The following is a 17,774-nucleotide window of genomic DNA, read 5'->3' on the forward strand; positions in this document are numbered from 1 at the left end:
TAATCTTATTTCCAAATTTTATGATTCCAACTCTACCGGTTTTCTTGTACCAAATTAAGTACCATTTAGTATACTCAAGTTCGAATTTTCAAAACAACCTACATACCTCAGTCCTTCAATGCAGGATTCCAGGATCCATTAATTCTTCCAAATTTAAATTGTAGGAAATTTTAATACTGGTTAGTACTTTCCGTATACATGAGTATACACTTCCAAAACTACCCTCTTACATTGACTCTGCTCTATAACCTTGATTCATATACCAAATTTCAAGTTTTTAGCTCTAATCGTTCACATAATACGAAATGGTACCAAATGTTGAGAGTTCTAGCTGTACTGATTCGTAAAATAAAAGGGTGCCACATTTAGTACTTTTTCCAAAAACCCAACCTTAAAAGGGTGCCATATTTAGTACTTTTTCCAAAAACCCAACCATACCTGACACCTTCGGAGTAAGAGTGACCCTTAGCCACCATTTCGTACTTTAACATTGCAGAATACTTTATAACTAAAATAATACTCTTCTAAAAATTTGAGAAAATATAGAAAAGGAGAGGAACTTGCTCCCTCTAATTGAGTTTCTTTGCGAGGTAAACTTTCAAATTGTCAATACACGTGTCTTTCAATTATAAGTCTACTTTCATAATCCATTGGATTTTTCCTGTAATTATTGAATCATTGAAGTCTGTAATAGTGGCCCAGTTGTGGTCTTTTAAAATCAGGGCCGGTCAGAGAGTCACACCTTTTATTTTTTATGCCTCAGCCATATCGCTACAGAGAGCCAAACGTTTCTCATTGAAATAACGGTTTTAAACCTATGTTTCTTTGCACCAAATCCGTCCGTCTGGCTGGCTGGTGCGCACGACAACTCTCGAAGGAAGTGTACGATTTGGTCCAAACTTCGGAGGTGGGGCACTCCGTCTGATACCTCCCCCACAGCCGGTCAACATTTTCAAATAAAATATCTTGTTTCTTAGAAAGAGAAAGGATCATCCAATTTTGCTCCAACTTTGCAAATGCTAATATATGCGAGCTAGTGCTATTTTCAGTGCAAAAATGGACAATATCAGCCCACTTGATCAAGTACCTCCCCCACAAAGGGTCAACATTTAGAATGATTATAACGCTTATACTATGTGAAAAAGAAGTTCGATTGTTTTTAAATTACACACATCCTACTATTTTTAACAGTACAAGATCTGGTGAAAAGATGCGCGGTCCACGCCTTATGGTACCTCCCCTACAACGGGTCAAAATTTTGAATAGTCAGGAAAGATCCTGTGGGAAGATGGTAGGTATCGGATTAAACAGACCACTTGTTTAGCTCAGAGGGGCTCCGCCGATGGGAGTAAAACGCCGAATGCGTCGAGCAGTGGACCATAGGGGGGTAATATAAAAAGAAATGAAACACAAGGGTTTTTCTTAATATATACAACTATTTATTCTTAGTATGGTTGGTGGTAACGATATTACCTTTGGCAACAATATGCCTCTCTATGCACAACGATATGTGCTGCAAACGATATTGCCGGGTGTTGTCTGTCCGAATGACAGCGAAATACTACTTGATGTCTAAAGGAGGCGGCAAAACAAGTGACAACTAATTACTCGTTAAAATGTCAAAGGCGCATTTTAACGAATAATTAAGGACCAAACCAGGGGTCAATAAAAAGCAATATTTAATGCAATTCTAAATTAAACATGCCGACCACCTTGAAACATCAAAGCATGTTTCAACACAATTAAACTTAATCTAATTTAGTTCCGATGGTAGGTACTGGATGCATAGTGCAGTGTGAGCTTTTTGTTCGAACAAAATGTAGGGAATGGAAACGCAGATGAATCTGCAGTAACAGATTCGGGATCCAACTCCGCTACAACGACAACATGAAGCCGCAGATGAATCTGCAGTAACAGATTCGGACTTCAATCAAACTATTTTATTACACGAAATATAATACTTTGAAGCCGCAGATGAACCTGCAGTTACAGATTCGGACTTCAGTCGAGCTACGGTTTTTCCCGAAAGGATATTCGCTAGGCCAATTTCATGCGGAGGTCGTTTTACAACATTGTTTACAGATTTTAATTTCTCTTCATGATTTCCACTGATAAATTGGTTTTTATGAATTTAATTAGGTTCCTCTTCGACATTTGGTGTAGTGATTTTGAACGAACCAAATCCGATTTTTTATTTTGGGCTCCAACCGATGTGGAGGATGTACATTTCGAGGGACGAAAAACGGGGGCTGAAGCTGACAACAACGATTTTGCTGCGCTTGACGAAGTCTTTGGAGTCAGAACCGGAAACGCACTATTCGGTTTTAATGACTCGCGATGTAGTAACGTGTGATGACGTTGACCACACTTTAAACAACTATTCTGACTAGTACAATTTACTAGTTTATGTCCCTTTACCAAACAATTTATGCAATGGTCGTGGCGCTTTACAAATGCAAATCTATTTGCGGGGGACAAATTCTTAAATTTTGAACAAAAACCAAGTCGATGGCATTTCTCTCGACAAAGAGGACATGATTTTCCAATTGAAGGGGAAGATGAACATTTGGAATGAGAATTCCTAGCAGTATTAACCGAATTTGAATTAGGCAAAGGAACCGATTTGTCGCTATAATTTTCCAAACACACAAGCGTGTTTATCCGCTCTGAAAGAAATGTGTCTAAATCTTTCCACGAAGAAAGAGCCGATTTGTTTTTGATACCTTGTTCCCACAGCAGTGTCGTTTCTTCCGGTAAGCGTTGCAGGCAAAGAAAGACAAGTATCGGATCCCATTGATCCGTGGGAACGTTATAAGTCGACATGGAGGAGATACAACGATTAATTCCAACTCTAATCTCTTTCAAACCAGAGATTGTTTCCTTATCGAGAATCGGAAGACAAAATAGCGACGACAACTGATGATGTACCAAAATTCGAGTATTGTCGTACTCATCATTTAATGCTTTCCAAGCGAAAGCAAATCCACGATTTGTTAAAGGAAATTGCGAAACTATTTCCCTTGCATCACCAGCAGTCTTTTGCAGCAAGTAATATAGGCGCTGCACATCACTCAAACGAGAGTTATTTATATAAATGGCGCTAAACAAATCCCGAAAGGAAGGCCAAGAAGAAAAATCTCCCTCAAAAACATTAATATCAATTGGGGGCAATGCCATATTGTGAACGATATCACAACCAGAAGAAATATTTGCGGCCATATTTTCCTGCGATTCAGGAGCCAAAAGTAATTGAGCCGATTGCTCTTGATTTTTATCCGCAATTTTATTTGAATTTCTTGTTAGGCAACGATATTTTATAATTTTTCTATTAATTGTTGCCATCATACTAGAGTAAATGTTAATAGAAACGTTATATTTACTTTCTGCCAAATGCAGATATTCTTTGGTTACATTTTCCGAATTTTCTAAGCGACGCAACGATTTGTTTACCGATTGCCATAATTTTTCGAACTTGCTCTTCCTTTCCTCTAAAAAACTAATATCTAAATCATTATCTTCTATTGCACCTATTTGTGCACCAAATTCTGTCAGAGCGTCAGATGCTCTAATGAAAGTTTGTAGAGGAGCGAAGGCCATACTTATAACACGAAACGCCGAACAAGTTTGGGGAAAAATACAAAAATAAATAAAATAACAATTTTATTTTTATTTATTTAATTAGTCAAAATGACCGTCTATAGGGTGTATAAGTTTACTAAAGGATAAAAAACAACGATCAAAATTTAATACACGATAGTATTAATATTATTCTTACTTGAATAATAACAATAATTTTACACCCAATACCAACTAATATAACAAACAGAGGTGACCGACCAACGTAGTGTAGCTACTCAACCTAAGCGGACACGACAGAAAGAGGAATACACAAAAATATTCTTCCTTCGTTTGTTATGTTCGTTCACTGATCTAACAATGCATAAACAACAAGTGCTGATCAGAGAACGACGACAAAGCAAGCAAGCAGCGGTGGGGGTTCAAACAGTGTTGTTGTTGTTTGCGACAAACAAAACAGAAAATGAATTTGACTGTTGTTACAACAAGAAAAAGAGAATAAATGTAACAACAACAATATGCAATATTAAAGCGGACAGACCAAACAAAAAGAATAATATTGCGATCTTTGCTTTATGTAGTAAAGCACACCAAACTAAGAAATAACAACGACGACGTTTTTGTTGGTATCAACGAAAGAAATATTGAATGTTTTGTTGTTTGAAACGAACCAAAACAAAAAGAAAATTAGCGAACGATTTTTGCAACAGTTCTACTTTTGAGTTTTGTTTTGATTTTGATGCTGCCGAATACAAGCATCCAAATTAGAAGCCGACGATTGGCGGGAAACAAAACAAAAGGGAAAGAGGTGACGTTGTAAAACGACCTTTGTACCCAAACAAAACCGATTGTTTTGTTGGTGTCGCGGTAATTTAATAACGCGAGCTCACTTAAAAACACTGCACTATACGTACCTTGTAATGCAGGATTAATGGACTGTATGTTGTGGTTTCCAAAAGCGTCCAAGAGGGCTGGAATATCCGGCTCGAAGGACCAATGTTTAGCTCAGAGGGGCTCCGCCGATGGGAGTAAAACGCCGAATGCGTCGAGCAGTGGACCATAGGGGGGTAATATAAAAAGAAATGAAACACAAGGGTTTTTCTTAATATATACAACTATTTATTCTTAGTATGGTTGGTGGTAACGATATTACCTTTGGCAACAATATGCCTCTCTATGCACAACGATATGTGCTGCAAACGATATTGCCGGGTGTTGTCTGTCCGAATGACAGCGAAATACTACTTGATGTCTAAAGGAGGCGGCAAAACAAGTGACAACTAATTACTCGTTAAAATGTCAAAGGCGCTAGCACAAGGTTGCAATAAACCGTAGCGCGTACATTTTAACGAATAATTAAGGACCAAACCAGGGGTCAATAAAAAGCAATATTTAATGCAATTCTAAATTAAACACCACTCCTTTTAGTACCTCTCCCACATCGGGCCAAAATTTTGAATAACCATTAAGCTTATATAAAGATATCCTTGGGATAGAAAACCATTTGTAGGTTTCCTATTCGATTATACCTTATTAAAACTGGGCAATATGATTTTCCGTACTTTTTTGAAATTTTTACAAATAATTTTCCAAACATCTACAAATGTATCAAGTCTTGTTTTTCGATTACGAAATCAAACACAAAAACGTTGAAGATAGAACAGCACACCCACTTGATAGTTACGTACAAATTGTCATTTGAAACCACCTTGTTTTCCGTCGTTCAAAAAGCAGACGACGACCAAGGCAAAAAAAAAAAATACTACTCGAAAAGATTTGTGGAACATGATAAGAATGCCGGGCACATTATGCGTTGAAAAAATAATCACAGTTGTTAATAAAAACGAAGATAGTTTGGAGTAGTTGATAAGCTCGAGTGATATAAAAATCAGGGGATTTTCAAGGTAATTGCTGAATTATTTATTTCATAATATGGAAACTAGTAGAACTGAAAATCCCAAAATTTATTTGACGATTTCGAAATATGAGAGATGTTTTATTTTTTGTGTTGTGTCGCAAGAATCAATGCTTTAAAACTATTCGATGGGTTCTAAATGATAATTATCTACAGGGTTCCACTTGAGAATTCAATGACAATTGATGAGACGACTCCGCTTCACGGCCGCCCATGTAATAATTGTGTTACATTTTAAAAGTGTGGGCTGGCTATGGTAATCTTTAGATATTGCCGCTATTGGCACCGCCAGTGCTTTAGATGTCTAGTCTACTCCAGGCTGTAATTGTTGAGGGTTCTCAAAAATTATGAAGGAAAGGTGTTGACACACGCAACGTGCAGTTTTTATATAAAACATTTTTTTTTTTATTAAAATGTAAATAGTAGTATTAGTATTATTTATTCATTTTTTTAACATTTTCACATTGTTTTTTTAAAATTCTTTTTTCTTTTCAAAAACCATCCAAAACTGGTTATTTTCGTTTATGCCTGTAAATCACTCTGGTGGGCCGTAGATCATTTGGTATTTTTTCGTGCAAAGCCATCACCACTGACATCTGTCAGAGATACCTTAAAAATGACATGGCAAAAATTATCCACTCAGATAAAACAAAATAAATTACTGTGACAAACAACAAGTGGCCGTTAATCTCTTATTTTCTAGACTTTTGTCTGGAAACCTTTGTATCCAAACTAAGAAGAATAAAAAAATCTAAATGGTGTGAGAAAAATTTAAAATTTTCATAATGGAAGGGCTTCTTGTCAGTGTTATATTAACACGTGCGTTGATGATAACAATTTATTGCCGGGAAGTTCCATATTTGTATACCCTACACCATATATCGATAAGGGTATTATGTCTTTGTGCATTTGTTTGTAACATGAAGAAGGAAGCGAGATAGACCCATAGTTACTTTTGAGGACCTTCCTAGAATCACTTTCTGAGTCGATTTATACATGTCAGTCCGTTTGTTCAAGTATTTTTGTGAGCAAAATGCTGGTCGCATTTATTATCCGATTGGGATGATACAATATTTGTTTGGCCCAAGGAAGAACCCTATTGAAATTGATGAGAATCGGTTCAAATTTAGATATAACTCCCCTATATATATCTTAAACCGAGTTCGGTTTAATTGACCTGAATTTTGACACATCCGGCCGAACTTTGTCTAGAAGCAAGTACAATAAATGTGGTGAAAATCGGTTCAGATGTAGCTATAACTCCCATATATATGTTTCATCCGATTTAGCGTTAAAGTCCCTCACATGCGTAATATGCACTCCACAATAAGAATAATTGATACAGGACATTAGATATAGTTCGAAAATACCTCTGCCAAATTCGGAGATCGGTTCCGAATTGTATATACCTTCGATATCCATCTTCATCCGATTTTACGATTATTGTCCACCATATATGTAATATCAGCCCATATTGGATAGATTTTTAATATTCAACCGATTTTTTTCCATTTGGTGAAACTCGGTCCGGTATATTTTTTGCTCCAATAAATATTTTTTTACTAAAATTCTTAACAAAGTCATATGATACACTATGCAGCAGTGTTATTTGGTACTAGAGGTACAAAAGCCTCCGTCGAATCAGTTGAAAATCGATTCAGAGTTAGATATAGTTCCCAAATATTGACTACTCCAAAGCAATGATACGCATTCAAATAGGGTTCATAGTTGGTATGACCTACTTAACGTTAATTCCCAATATAAATTTTTTGTTGTGGGTGTAGAGTATCATGAAGTCTGCCCCGACCGACTTTTGACCTTTTCTTAAAGGTTATGTATCAAATTAAGCGGAAGATGTACATAAACGCTCACGTATTTGCTATATTTTAAGGATACACTCACGAATTGCGCGAATATGTGTCAAAATCTCCCAGATTGATAAACGATGTGTATAAAAATTGTCTGTATCTAATTTGTACCCAAATTAACTTATAATTGCATCAGTATCGGCCTTGCTTTACTCGTCATAGCATTACTACTTCTACAGTATTTGTTATAGCTTCACTAAATGCTTTTATTAAATTTTGTATTATCTAGAGTATCGCCATTATCCCGCTTTTTACATCAGCCGTTAGAGAGTTGGAGGTTATAAACCACTATTATTGATTTTCATTGTCAGTTGAAACTTACCGTTACCGTGATACTGGTAGCGTAGCCCGACGCCAAGGAAGTGTACGGAAGAAAAACGCAACATCAGCAGAAATGGTTCGAAAAGTAAAGAAGCGACTTGATCGAAACACGCGTCGCAGCGGCCGAAAAGTGCGCTGAACATATCTCAATATTCCATTCGGCAAGTACTGAAAAATGAGCTTACCCCGAGCTATTGAGATTCCAAAAAGTGCAAGGTCTTACACCGCAATAGAAAGAAAATAGACTCAAAAGAGCTTCAGAGTTGGTTCGCCATTGGTGAACAGCAGAATTTTCTTTTCTCCGATGAGAAAACATTCGTTGTCCGGCAGTTTGTAAACAAACAAAAGGATCGTGTTTAAGAAGTCAGCTGAAAATGTGAACCTTCGGTTGGCCACCACAACTCAAGTGCCGGCCATGGTGATGGTGTGGGCCGCCATAATAGCCGATGATCGCTCTCCGCTCGTATTAATCGACGATAAATGCCGAATATTATCGCGAAAATATTCTGGATGGTGAATTAAAGCCTTGGCCACGCAAACATTTTGGCCGCAGACCTTGGACATTCCAACAGGACTCAGCACCATCACACTCAGCGCACGCCATCCAAAAATGAGTTTCCTCGCTTCATTTCCAGCGAACAATGGCCACCAAAATCTCAGGATACCAATCCGTTGGACTATTTGATGCTATTTCCTGCAGTTTTTGCTTTTATTCAATAAAATTACAAAAAATATATATAAAAATTATGGCGTTTGACTTTGTTGCAGTTTTTTATCTCAGTATACCCTGTATGTTCATTAGCGTTATGATTACTCAAACATTTGAGCCTTTAGGTTTCAAAGGAATGGTCCAACGTTGTCCACTTCGTATCTGATCTAAATCCGATATAAATGTGCCTAATACTACTACTTCGACTACTTCATTCACCTTTACATGAGAAATGTAATAATTTCTGGAAAATTAGGAAATGCGTGTGAGATACCAGATATAATGGACCGAAGTATTCCACTTCGTTTAATATTGAAAAAAATATTGGGATGACCATCCAACATTTATTTTCATGTTTAATCCAAATTTAAACCTTTTGTGGGGGAGGTACCAGAATTCTTTATTTACGTCAAATCGAAGGTTACCAAATTTTAAAAGAATCGGTGTTTCACAATTATATGAAATATAAATATTGAAAATTGTGACCCTTTGTGGGAGAGGTACCAGGAAGAGTGGTCTGATATATTTCATCTTCACACGAGATCTTGTTTTAATAGAAATATTGAAATGTGAGAAATGTGAAGAGAATCGGAGAATACTGGTTATTCAAAATGTTGACCCTTTGTGGTGGAGGTACCAACAGAAATGACCCGAAATATTCCATCTTCACACCAGATCTAGTGTTACTAGAAATATTGGGATGTGCCAAGTTTGAAAATAATCGGATGCTCATTTCGCGCATTATGAGCTTCATGGTTATTCAAAATGTTAACCCCTTTGTGAGAGAGGTACCAGAAGTGGACCGCTTTATTCCAGGTCTTGAAGTGAATCGAATGGTTATTTTCGGATTTTATAATCATTTTGGTTATTCAAAACTTTGACACTTAGTGGGGGGAGGTACCTGACGAAATGGTCCGATCTCTACCATATTTATAACAGATCTTGTGTTGATAGAAATATTGAGATCTACCAATTAAGATGTCTAAGTGGAATCAGATGTTAATTTCGATAGAAAAAAGTACGAATAAAAAAAAATGGGAAATTAAATGGAATTCCATGGAATTCCAAGGAATCTTAATCCAAAAATTTGAAACAATATGGAAGAGGGCGGAGCTTGAACCTTCAATTTCGATTACTTAGCAATGTAAACCTACATAACGCCGCTGTTATGTTCTACTTTCATAGTTGATTCAATTTTCCTATAATGTTTTGTTTTGCACAATATAATATTGTATTGTTTGCTAACTCAAGGAGACCACTCCTAGGGTATTATCAGTTGAAAAAATTTCCAAAATTTCCATAGATAATTAAAAAAAATCCAAGCAAAGAAATTATCTTCTTTTTCTTTTCGCTGACCTACTTCTTTTTCAATTAACAAAAAATGTTCGACACAAGAATGTAAGGGAAAATTCCAAATATTTTATGGATATATTCCCAAATAAAGTAACTATCAGTGGTGTTAATAAAAATCTGTAAACGTAGGCGTTAATTACGGGCAATTTGCATTGCTCACTATGCGCGCCGATCTACTTCTTCAAAAGGAAAAACAGTGAAAACAACAAAAACAAGACTTTGAGAACAATTAAAAGCGTCAAATTATGATTATGCCCTTAAAGACTTAATTCCGGCAATTGGCGACGAAAATGCTGATTCATAGAAAACGAAAATGAAAATCACAAAAGAACACACAAACAAACACCACGGGCGGCTGAGAGGTATGTCAACAACAATTAAGACGCCAGCAGATGACGACAACGCCAAAGAACATATTGAGGAAATACAGAAACCGTTGATTAGATAACAGGACAGAAAAAAACAGACTGAAAGAAGAAACGACAAAGAACAGCAAAGAATTAAATCAATACTAGGTAAATGAACAGCGAATGAAAAAAAAAACGAAACGTGGAAAAACATTAACATACTTTTAGGCGGTAATTACTAAATACAAAAATAATGCCTATCTTTTTGGAGGAGGGGTAGCCACGAAAAACTTCAAATGACATTTTCGTGTCGTTCTATTCGTGTTTGTTACCTAAACTTGAAGGGAAAGGGAATATTAGGAGGTTAAAGTATTAGAACAACAGCTGCACTTGAGGTGGTCATTTCCTTTACTTTTTTCTTTGGTGGTCAATCGTGTATTCAATAATTAGCCATAAAAACCAAAGAACCAAAACTCTTTGTCGCAGGCCAAAAGTGACACTTAGAAGTTCCTCCTTTCCCAACATAGGTTGCCACCACCACCACCAACCACAACGAATACATGCTGACGACGCGCCCCAATGACACAAATAACCGTCAATGTTGCTACTGCTGCTATTCAGGATAGAAAAAAAAAACGAATCGAATTAAGTGAGAGCGAGAGAGAGCAAATTCATCGAACATGACACGAACAAGAAAATACAATAACCGAATCGATACGTGGCCGTGTCAGGGATGGGAAGGTAGGTAAAAAAGTATATTATTTGTTATACCAGGAACGTTTGCACACCCTTCGGAGATCTTAAGACCTTTCCCATACATAAAATATATTCCAAAGAACTTCCTCTGGGATTAGACAATAATCAAGGAGTATTTTAATGAATATCTATGGATAGACATCCTTAGTTTATAAATAGAAGAGCTTTCAGAGGTCTTTACTCCGTCGAATTCATCCGGTCCGTAACCAGAGCAAATAAACCTGTTATTTATGTTCTATATCAGGAAGATATTTAACAGCTTTTCTATCTTTAAGAGCACCTCTATCATTGTAAAAATTCGGAAAGCTTTTTTTTATCGATAGAAGATCTCTGAAAGGTTGGTAACCAGGGCTCATCTGAAAGATCTTCTACCTCTAGATATTCCATTCCTATGATAAGCCTTAAAACTCTTCTTCTATCTCTAGAAGACCTCTGAAAGCTCCTATATAGATAGAAGTCTCTGGAATCTTTTTCATCTCTAGAAAAGCCTCTTGAAGGTATTCTATCTGTAGGATAACTCTTAAAGCTCTTCTTCAATCTCTAGGAGACCTCTGCAAGCTCCTATATTGATAGAAGACTCTTAAAGCTCTTCTATCTCTAAAATACATCTCTATGATATATCACAATAAGTCGCCGGGCTGCTTTTTATATTTCTAGAAGACATCCCTAGTTGTTTTTGGAAGACTCTGAACAGCTCTTCTGTCTGTCTAAAAGCTCTTCTATTTCTTTGAGTGCTAGAAAAGGCCCTTTGTCACTTGTAAACCTCTGCAAGCTCTTCTTCTGAAAACTCATCTATCACTATAAGGCCTCTGAAAGCGACTCCACAGCTTGAACACCTTGGAGAGTTTTTTTCTAGAACACCTCTATTTTGATAGAACCTCTGAAAGCTTTTAGATCTCTAAGCGATTCTTGATTTTTTCTTACCTCCAGAAGGCCTATAACACAGAACACCTCTGAAAGCTCCCCCATCTCTAAAAGATTTCTAAGAGAGATATTAACAACAGATGACCTCTAAAAGTTATTTCATCTCTTAAAGTACTCTACAAACTATTGTTAGAAGGCATCTTTATAAGACCTCTGGAAGATCTTCTGTCACTAGAGAACCTCTCAAGAACGCCTCTGAAAGCTCCCCCATCTCTAAAAGATTTCTAAGAGAGATATTATCAGCAGATGACCTCTAAAAGTTTTTTCTTCTCTTAAAGTACTCTACAAACTATTGCTAGAAGGCATCTTTATAAGACTTCTGGAAGATCTTCTGTCACTAGAGAACCTCTCAAGATTCGTCAATCTCTAGAATACCTCTTTAAGCTCTGAAAAGTATCTGCGAGAGGTCCTTTGAGATGTCTTATATTTCATTGAAATGTTTCCTATCTGAGGAAAACTTCCAATATATTCTCTAGAACACCTCTGGAAGCTCCACTATCGCTAGAGATTTCAGAAAGGCATTTTATCAGCAGAATACCTCTAAAAGCTCTTTAATCTCTAAAATAGGATTAAAATCTCTTCGATAGTTGAAATACCTCTAACGCGTGAAAATCCGTAAAAGCTTCTCTCTCTCTCTTTAAAAACCTCCGAAAGCTTTTCTATCTCTAGAAGACTTCTGAAATATTTTGTCTACCTCGAGAAAGGATATCTGACATAGAAAACTCCTCTTCGAAATCGTATATTTTTAGCAGAATAAAAGCTCTTTTATCTCTAAAGGACCAAGCTTCTATCTCAAAAACATTTCAAAAAACTCAAAGATTTTTGAGTGATCTTCTATAGTTAGAATTTTTTTTTAAATCTAAAAGACATCTTAAAGCTCTCTTATATCTTAAATGGTTGCTTCTACAGCTAGAAGCCACCATCTTTAGAATACCTTTAAAACTCTGAAAGGCATACTATCTACAAGATCCTTCATCACCAGAATACCTCCTCTCTAGAAGACAGTCTTAGAATACCTCTAAAACTTGTCTATATGCTTATAACACCTCTGAAGGTCGCTAAAGATTTCTGAAAGATTTTTCACCAGAAGACCTTTAAAAGCTCTGCAATCAATCTTCCTCTATAAGCTGCTCTATCGCTAGGGTATCTGTAAAATTTCCTAACTCACTAGGAAGTTACTGAAAGCTCTTCTCTCTACGGGACCTCCAAATGGTCTACTGTCTCTAGAAAATCTTTTCTATCGTTAGAAAACATCTAAAAACTCGTTTATCTATAGAAAGCTTGAGAAATGTAGTTTGTCTCCAGAAGATCTCTGAAAGGTTTCGTCTGTCTAAAAGAATGATCTGAATGGTCTTCTTTGCATTAAAGGTTTACTATCTGTGGAGAATGCTGGAAGGCTTTGGGTCTCCGGAAGATTTTGGAAGAGCTTCTACCTCTCAAACAGAACTAAAAGATCGTTAAATATATATAGAAGACACCTTGAAGATATATCTTAGTTTCTCTTTTGAATAGGTATCCAATACATAGTTCACCTTTCAGATGTCTGCTATCCAATAAAAATCTCTTTGTATCGCATTTCTGAAAAAGTACAATTATGTAAAATTTTCCATTCCCGCTCTGTGTGTCAGAAGAGAAATAACACACGATATTTGAATTTGCCCCCTCCATCTTCCACTTTCCACTTCTATGGGAACACGTGAAATCAGATACTAGAACAGGCTGACTGATAGATACAGACACAAGTTATGTGTCAGGTTTTTTTCTCAACTATTCCATAGAGGGTGTTAGTGGGTGGATAGTTCGATTGGATAGATGAACAGATGGGCTTGCGAGGAGCATTTACAGAGTCCGGGAGGGGTGGGAGAAACGAACGAATAAGTAAGTGTGGTCATTACATTTGCATTGAACGTGCCGTGTATTGTATGTGTCAAATATAGGTGATATGGTAGGGCGTGGGCAACGAAATGGGGGGTGGACAAAACCGTGAGTGGATGGTTGTGCGATTTGTTCCGAGTGCATACAAGAGAAATTCTCCAACGATGATATAATACCTCAAAGTGAACTTAACAAACGAATTCACAACTACCGAGGACGACAGACGACGAGTAATAGCTGCTGCTTTCAACGAAAAAAAGAAGAGGAGGCACAAGCAAATTCTCAGCTAAGCACATTGCCAGCCAGCCAGCTAGAATGTTATATAATCAAACAGGCAAGTATCCAGCAAAAGAAACGCTTTTTTCTGTTCCTAAATTCCGTAGGTAAAAGAAAAGCTCTTTGTTGTTATTGTTATTGCAGAGAGTGAGAGACAAACACAACAAGGGTGGTTTTTTAATTGAATTGAAGCTTTTGCTTGGAGCGCATGTCGTAAGCCCCAATTCGCACACATGTACACCATTGGGAGAGTCCCAAGCTCTCTGTTCGAATCAAAATTATTAGTCGAGAAAAAGAGTATTGGAACTTAAGAGTTAAATTGTGAACTTCTCTCCATAACAAGAGAAGAGAATGACACATTTCGTTTTCCAGTCAAAAGTAACTGCCAGCCGCAGCAGCTGTCACCTCCATTGTTATTAATCATATGTCGCGTGTTACACAAACACATTCCAATGTGAGTAAATATAATTCACATACAGAATTAAAAATAGCAGCAATATACAATGATACACTGTCAGAAATAAACCGAAGAAATGTTTTCTAACAATTTTTAAAAATAAAAAAGTGCTATATAAAAGTGCTCCAATGTGAGTAAATATAATTCACACACAGAATTAAGAATAGCAGCAATATACAATGATACACTGTCAGAAATAAACCGAAGAAATGTTTTCTAACAATTTTTAAAAATAAAAAAGTGCTATACTATTTGTCTGTTCCAGAACCTGCAAGAATCTACCATTTTTGTACAATTTTTCGATATCATAAATGGAAAATCTGTTATCGTAGTAAAAAGTTTAACATTCTAGCAGTACAGGGAAAGACCGTATATAAACTACATAAGGTGCATCATATAAACATACTATGTTTACACACTAAATATATAAATTCATACCGCAAAGCCTGTCATATTACTTTAAAATTATGTGTAGAGCCTAAAAGTATGTTACAAATATTCTATAAATGTGAAAAAACACAGAACCTTGTGTGTCTATATGTTAAGACCAAATCACACATATCAGAATCATATGCCCAGCTAGCATTTGGAAGATTGTTTCTGAAAACAATCACTTCGGTGAGTCTTCTTCGAGTCCTTTTGGTGATCAAAAAATCACTTGTATCATCGAAAAGCAACTCGAAAATGTATCTTCAGATAATTTAGCCTGCCAATATAGCTGGAAGGGGACCTGTGTAAAGCCGAGTGCAGTAAAGTGCGCTCGAAGTGACAGTAATCAAAAGTAAATTTGTCTTTTTAACACGTATATAAAAAATTAGTAAAATGGAAAAACTTGTACATATTTTATTTCAGATAGTTGTCATACCAGATACAAAAGCAACGACAAGGATATGAACACAATCCTTCAGAAACATGAAAAATACTAGTGCAAATTAAAATTTTAAAAGCTGAATTATTTTTCATTTAAATATTCATATTATATAAACATATTTTTTTTTCACGGTACATCCGAATATTTAGAAATCACGTACGTGATTCGTAGAATCGCAAAAGCTCATATAAGACTCATAAATAAATCGAATTTAAGACAAAGGTGAATTAAAATAGACTCCTAAATAAATATACATATGAGTGATATATGACACTTAAAAGACTAATAAATTACTTACTAAAGACTCATAAATGATTAAAAAAGACTCGAAAAAGATTCGCAAATTCAGGGTATTAGCACAATAAATGATTAGAAAACAATCCAAAAAAGACTCGTAGAACGATCAGAAAATGGTCGATAAAGACTCTTAACTAATCTAGAGGAAGACTCGTCACGTTTTTTCCCGACAAATGTGCTTTTTTATGATCAGAAAATGCGCTCATATTCCAGCTTTTTATCGCGCTACAGGATCAAAAAAGACTCGAATATGATTAAAAATTTCAAAAAAAAAATGCTGACTCTAGCTTTATAGTACGTTTACGGATTTAGAAAACCCAGTAGGTTTAAATTGTCAATTCCATTTTATATACCTCAAATAAATCTCCATAAAGAAGGTTAACCCAGAAAAAAGCTCTAACGTAAACATGCCATTACTTACAAATATTATAAGCTTGGTTTTACGGGGTTGTTTTAGTAGGAGCACTGCTATAAGTAATCAGAGCCATAACATAGAACCTTCATATTAGAATTAGGAATAAGCGTTTTTGGCCATTAAATATCAATCAATTCCAACTACATATTTGTCGATACGTTTTATCCATATCCAGCAACTGTTATTAGTTTTTTTGCCAACGCACTTTAAATCTAACTTTTTTCATTAGATCAATCTGTGAAACGCCTTTTAATGTTTCATAAAAAAAACACTTGCTACTCGAAATTGTATTAATTTGTATTATCCAATGTATTTGTAACTGAGAAATTCACTGTATGAGCTGATATCACTTTACTGTGAATGCCGTCTTCAGTGAACCAAATATGAAGAAGCATTGTTTTGGTTTTTACACACATACGCACATACTCTAATAAATTGTTTTGAATTATTTTTTTAGGTTGTAGGATCATGAAAGTCTTGGGTGGGGATCCTACCCGCTCGATTTACCACGGGAGAACCTACGCGGATTTTATGCGGCCCAAAAATGATTGAGATTCAAAGAATTGTGGTTATAAGAATTCGAAGATGATTCCCCCCAACAAAATGGAAATATGTACATGCCATAAGATTGTTGCGGTATATAAAGATTTCTGAGACGACAAAATTGAAATGGAAAGCTATAAAAAAGAGTGATGCATATATGGTCTAGCACACCCCAATTAAGTCGCTAGTTAAGCGGATAGTCATGCAGTGCAAAATTTGACACAGAGGTCAACCCCTGTGACGACAAGACCATCACTTGAAATGAAGAAGTTGGAAAAGAGGAGGCGGGATGAGATAGACAAATCATTTTGGCAGAACAAAAGTGCAAAATAAAACCATGTAGGTTATTTAATTATCCCAATTAAATGCCTTGTATTACGAAGCTGTGGTTTAATTCGTTTAGTCCAACAGTTTAGTAAATAATTTGTCAATTGTAGATTCTAAGATCGCCTAAACGAAGACATGCCATTGCTTTTTATGTGTGCTTTGACAAAAGGGCGTCAACCATATCGACGACACTGCATGAGTTGGTCAAGACGAGCAACGCATGGCTCATAACACCACAAACAAATTGTTTATTGTATTTATGTTTAATGTTTTAAAATTTTTATTTACTCAGCTCGCAAAACATATTGTGCAATATTGAATATCCATCTTTCGCTTCAGGGGGAGCCAGAATTCAGGTAAACAATGAATTTCACTTTTCATATTAAACCATGCTTTAACAAAACCCCAGACGTAAACCGAGGTATTTTAACAATTGTTTGGCTTTCTTAATGCTTTGTTTATAAACAAATTCATGATCGTCATACATACATACAAATATAAATACCTTTTGACATACAAAATAAAATAAATCTTAGTAATCATCACTTACTTGCTTTAATAAAAAGCGAGATTTACAACTAATTCTGGGAAAACAAAAACTTACCTCGAAATCCGAACGACTCATAATTTTTGACACAAAAACAATACAATTAAACGAAATGCAGTAACTAAAAGTTAAAAAAGACCTGCCCAAAAACAAAAAACACTTAAAATATTATTGCCACTGCTTCTATTTGAACAAGAAACCAATAATGATGATGGCCGATCGTCGTGTTGGTTGGATGTTGAAGCCAAGATTCAAGATGTCAGAAACAAAAACAAAGCCCAGATAGAATGTTGAAGCCAAAGAACGAAGAATAAAAAAGGGAGAGAATAAAAACAAGAAAACATAAAATAATTAACAAAACATTCAACTGAGGTTCGCAGTTGTATTCTTCAAAGTT

The 17,774-nt window shown here is 35.9% G+C and overlaps 1 protein-coding gene across 4 annotated transcripts in view; it reads right to left on the bottom strand.

The window, feature by feature from the left end:
- The window catches only part of LOC101893028 (sodium/potassium-transporting ATPase subunit alpha), a 123,053-nt gene extending 105,489 nt beyond the window's left edge, over positions 1 to 17,564 (bottom strand). For 2 of the 4 annotated variants that reach the window (XM_011295117.3, XM_011295116.3), the window contains exon 1: positions 17,435 to 17,504. In XM_011295117.3, coding sequence (XP_011293419.2) covers positions 17,435 to 17,455 — 21 coding nt within the window. In that variant the 5' untranslated portion in view covers positions 17,456 to 17,504. Of the gene's footprint in view, positions 1 to 17,434 lie in introns of all 4 variants that reach the window. The other 2 variants (XM_020037539.2, XM_011295118.3) reach the window with 2 other exon arrangements.
- Between the last annotated feature and the right edge of the window lie 210 nt (positions 17,565 to 17,774).

Source organism: Musca domestica, unplaced genomic scaffold, assembly GCF_030504385.1.
Source record: "Musca domestica strain aabys unplaced genomic scaffold, Musca_domestica.polishedcontigs.V.1.1 42, whole genome shotgun sequence".
Lineage (NCBI taxonomy): Eukaryota > Metazoa > Arthropoda > Insecta > Diptera > Muscidae > Musca > Musca domestica.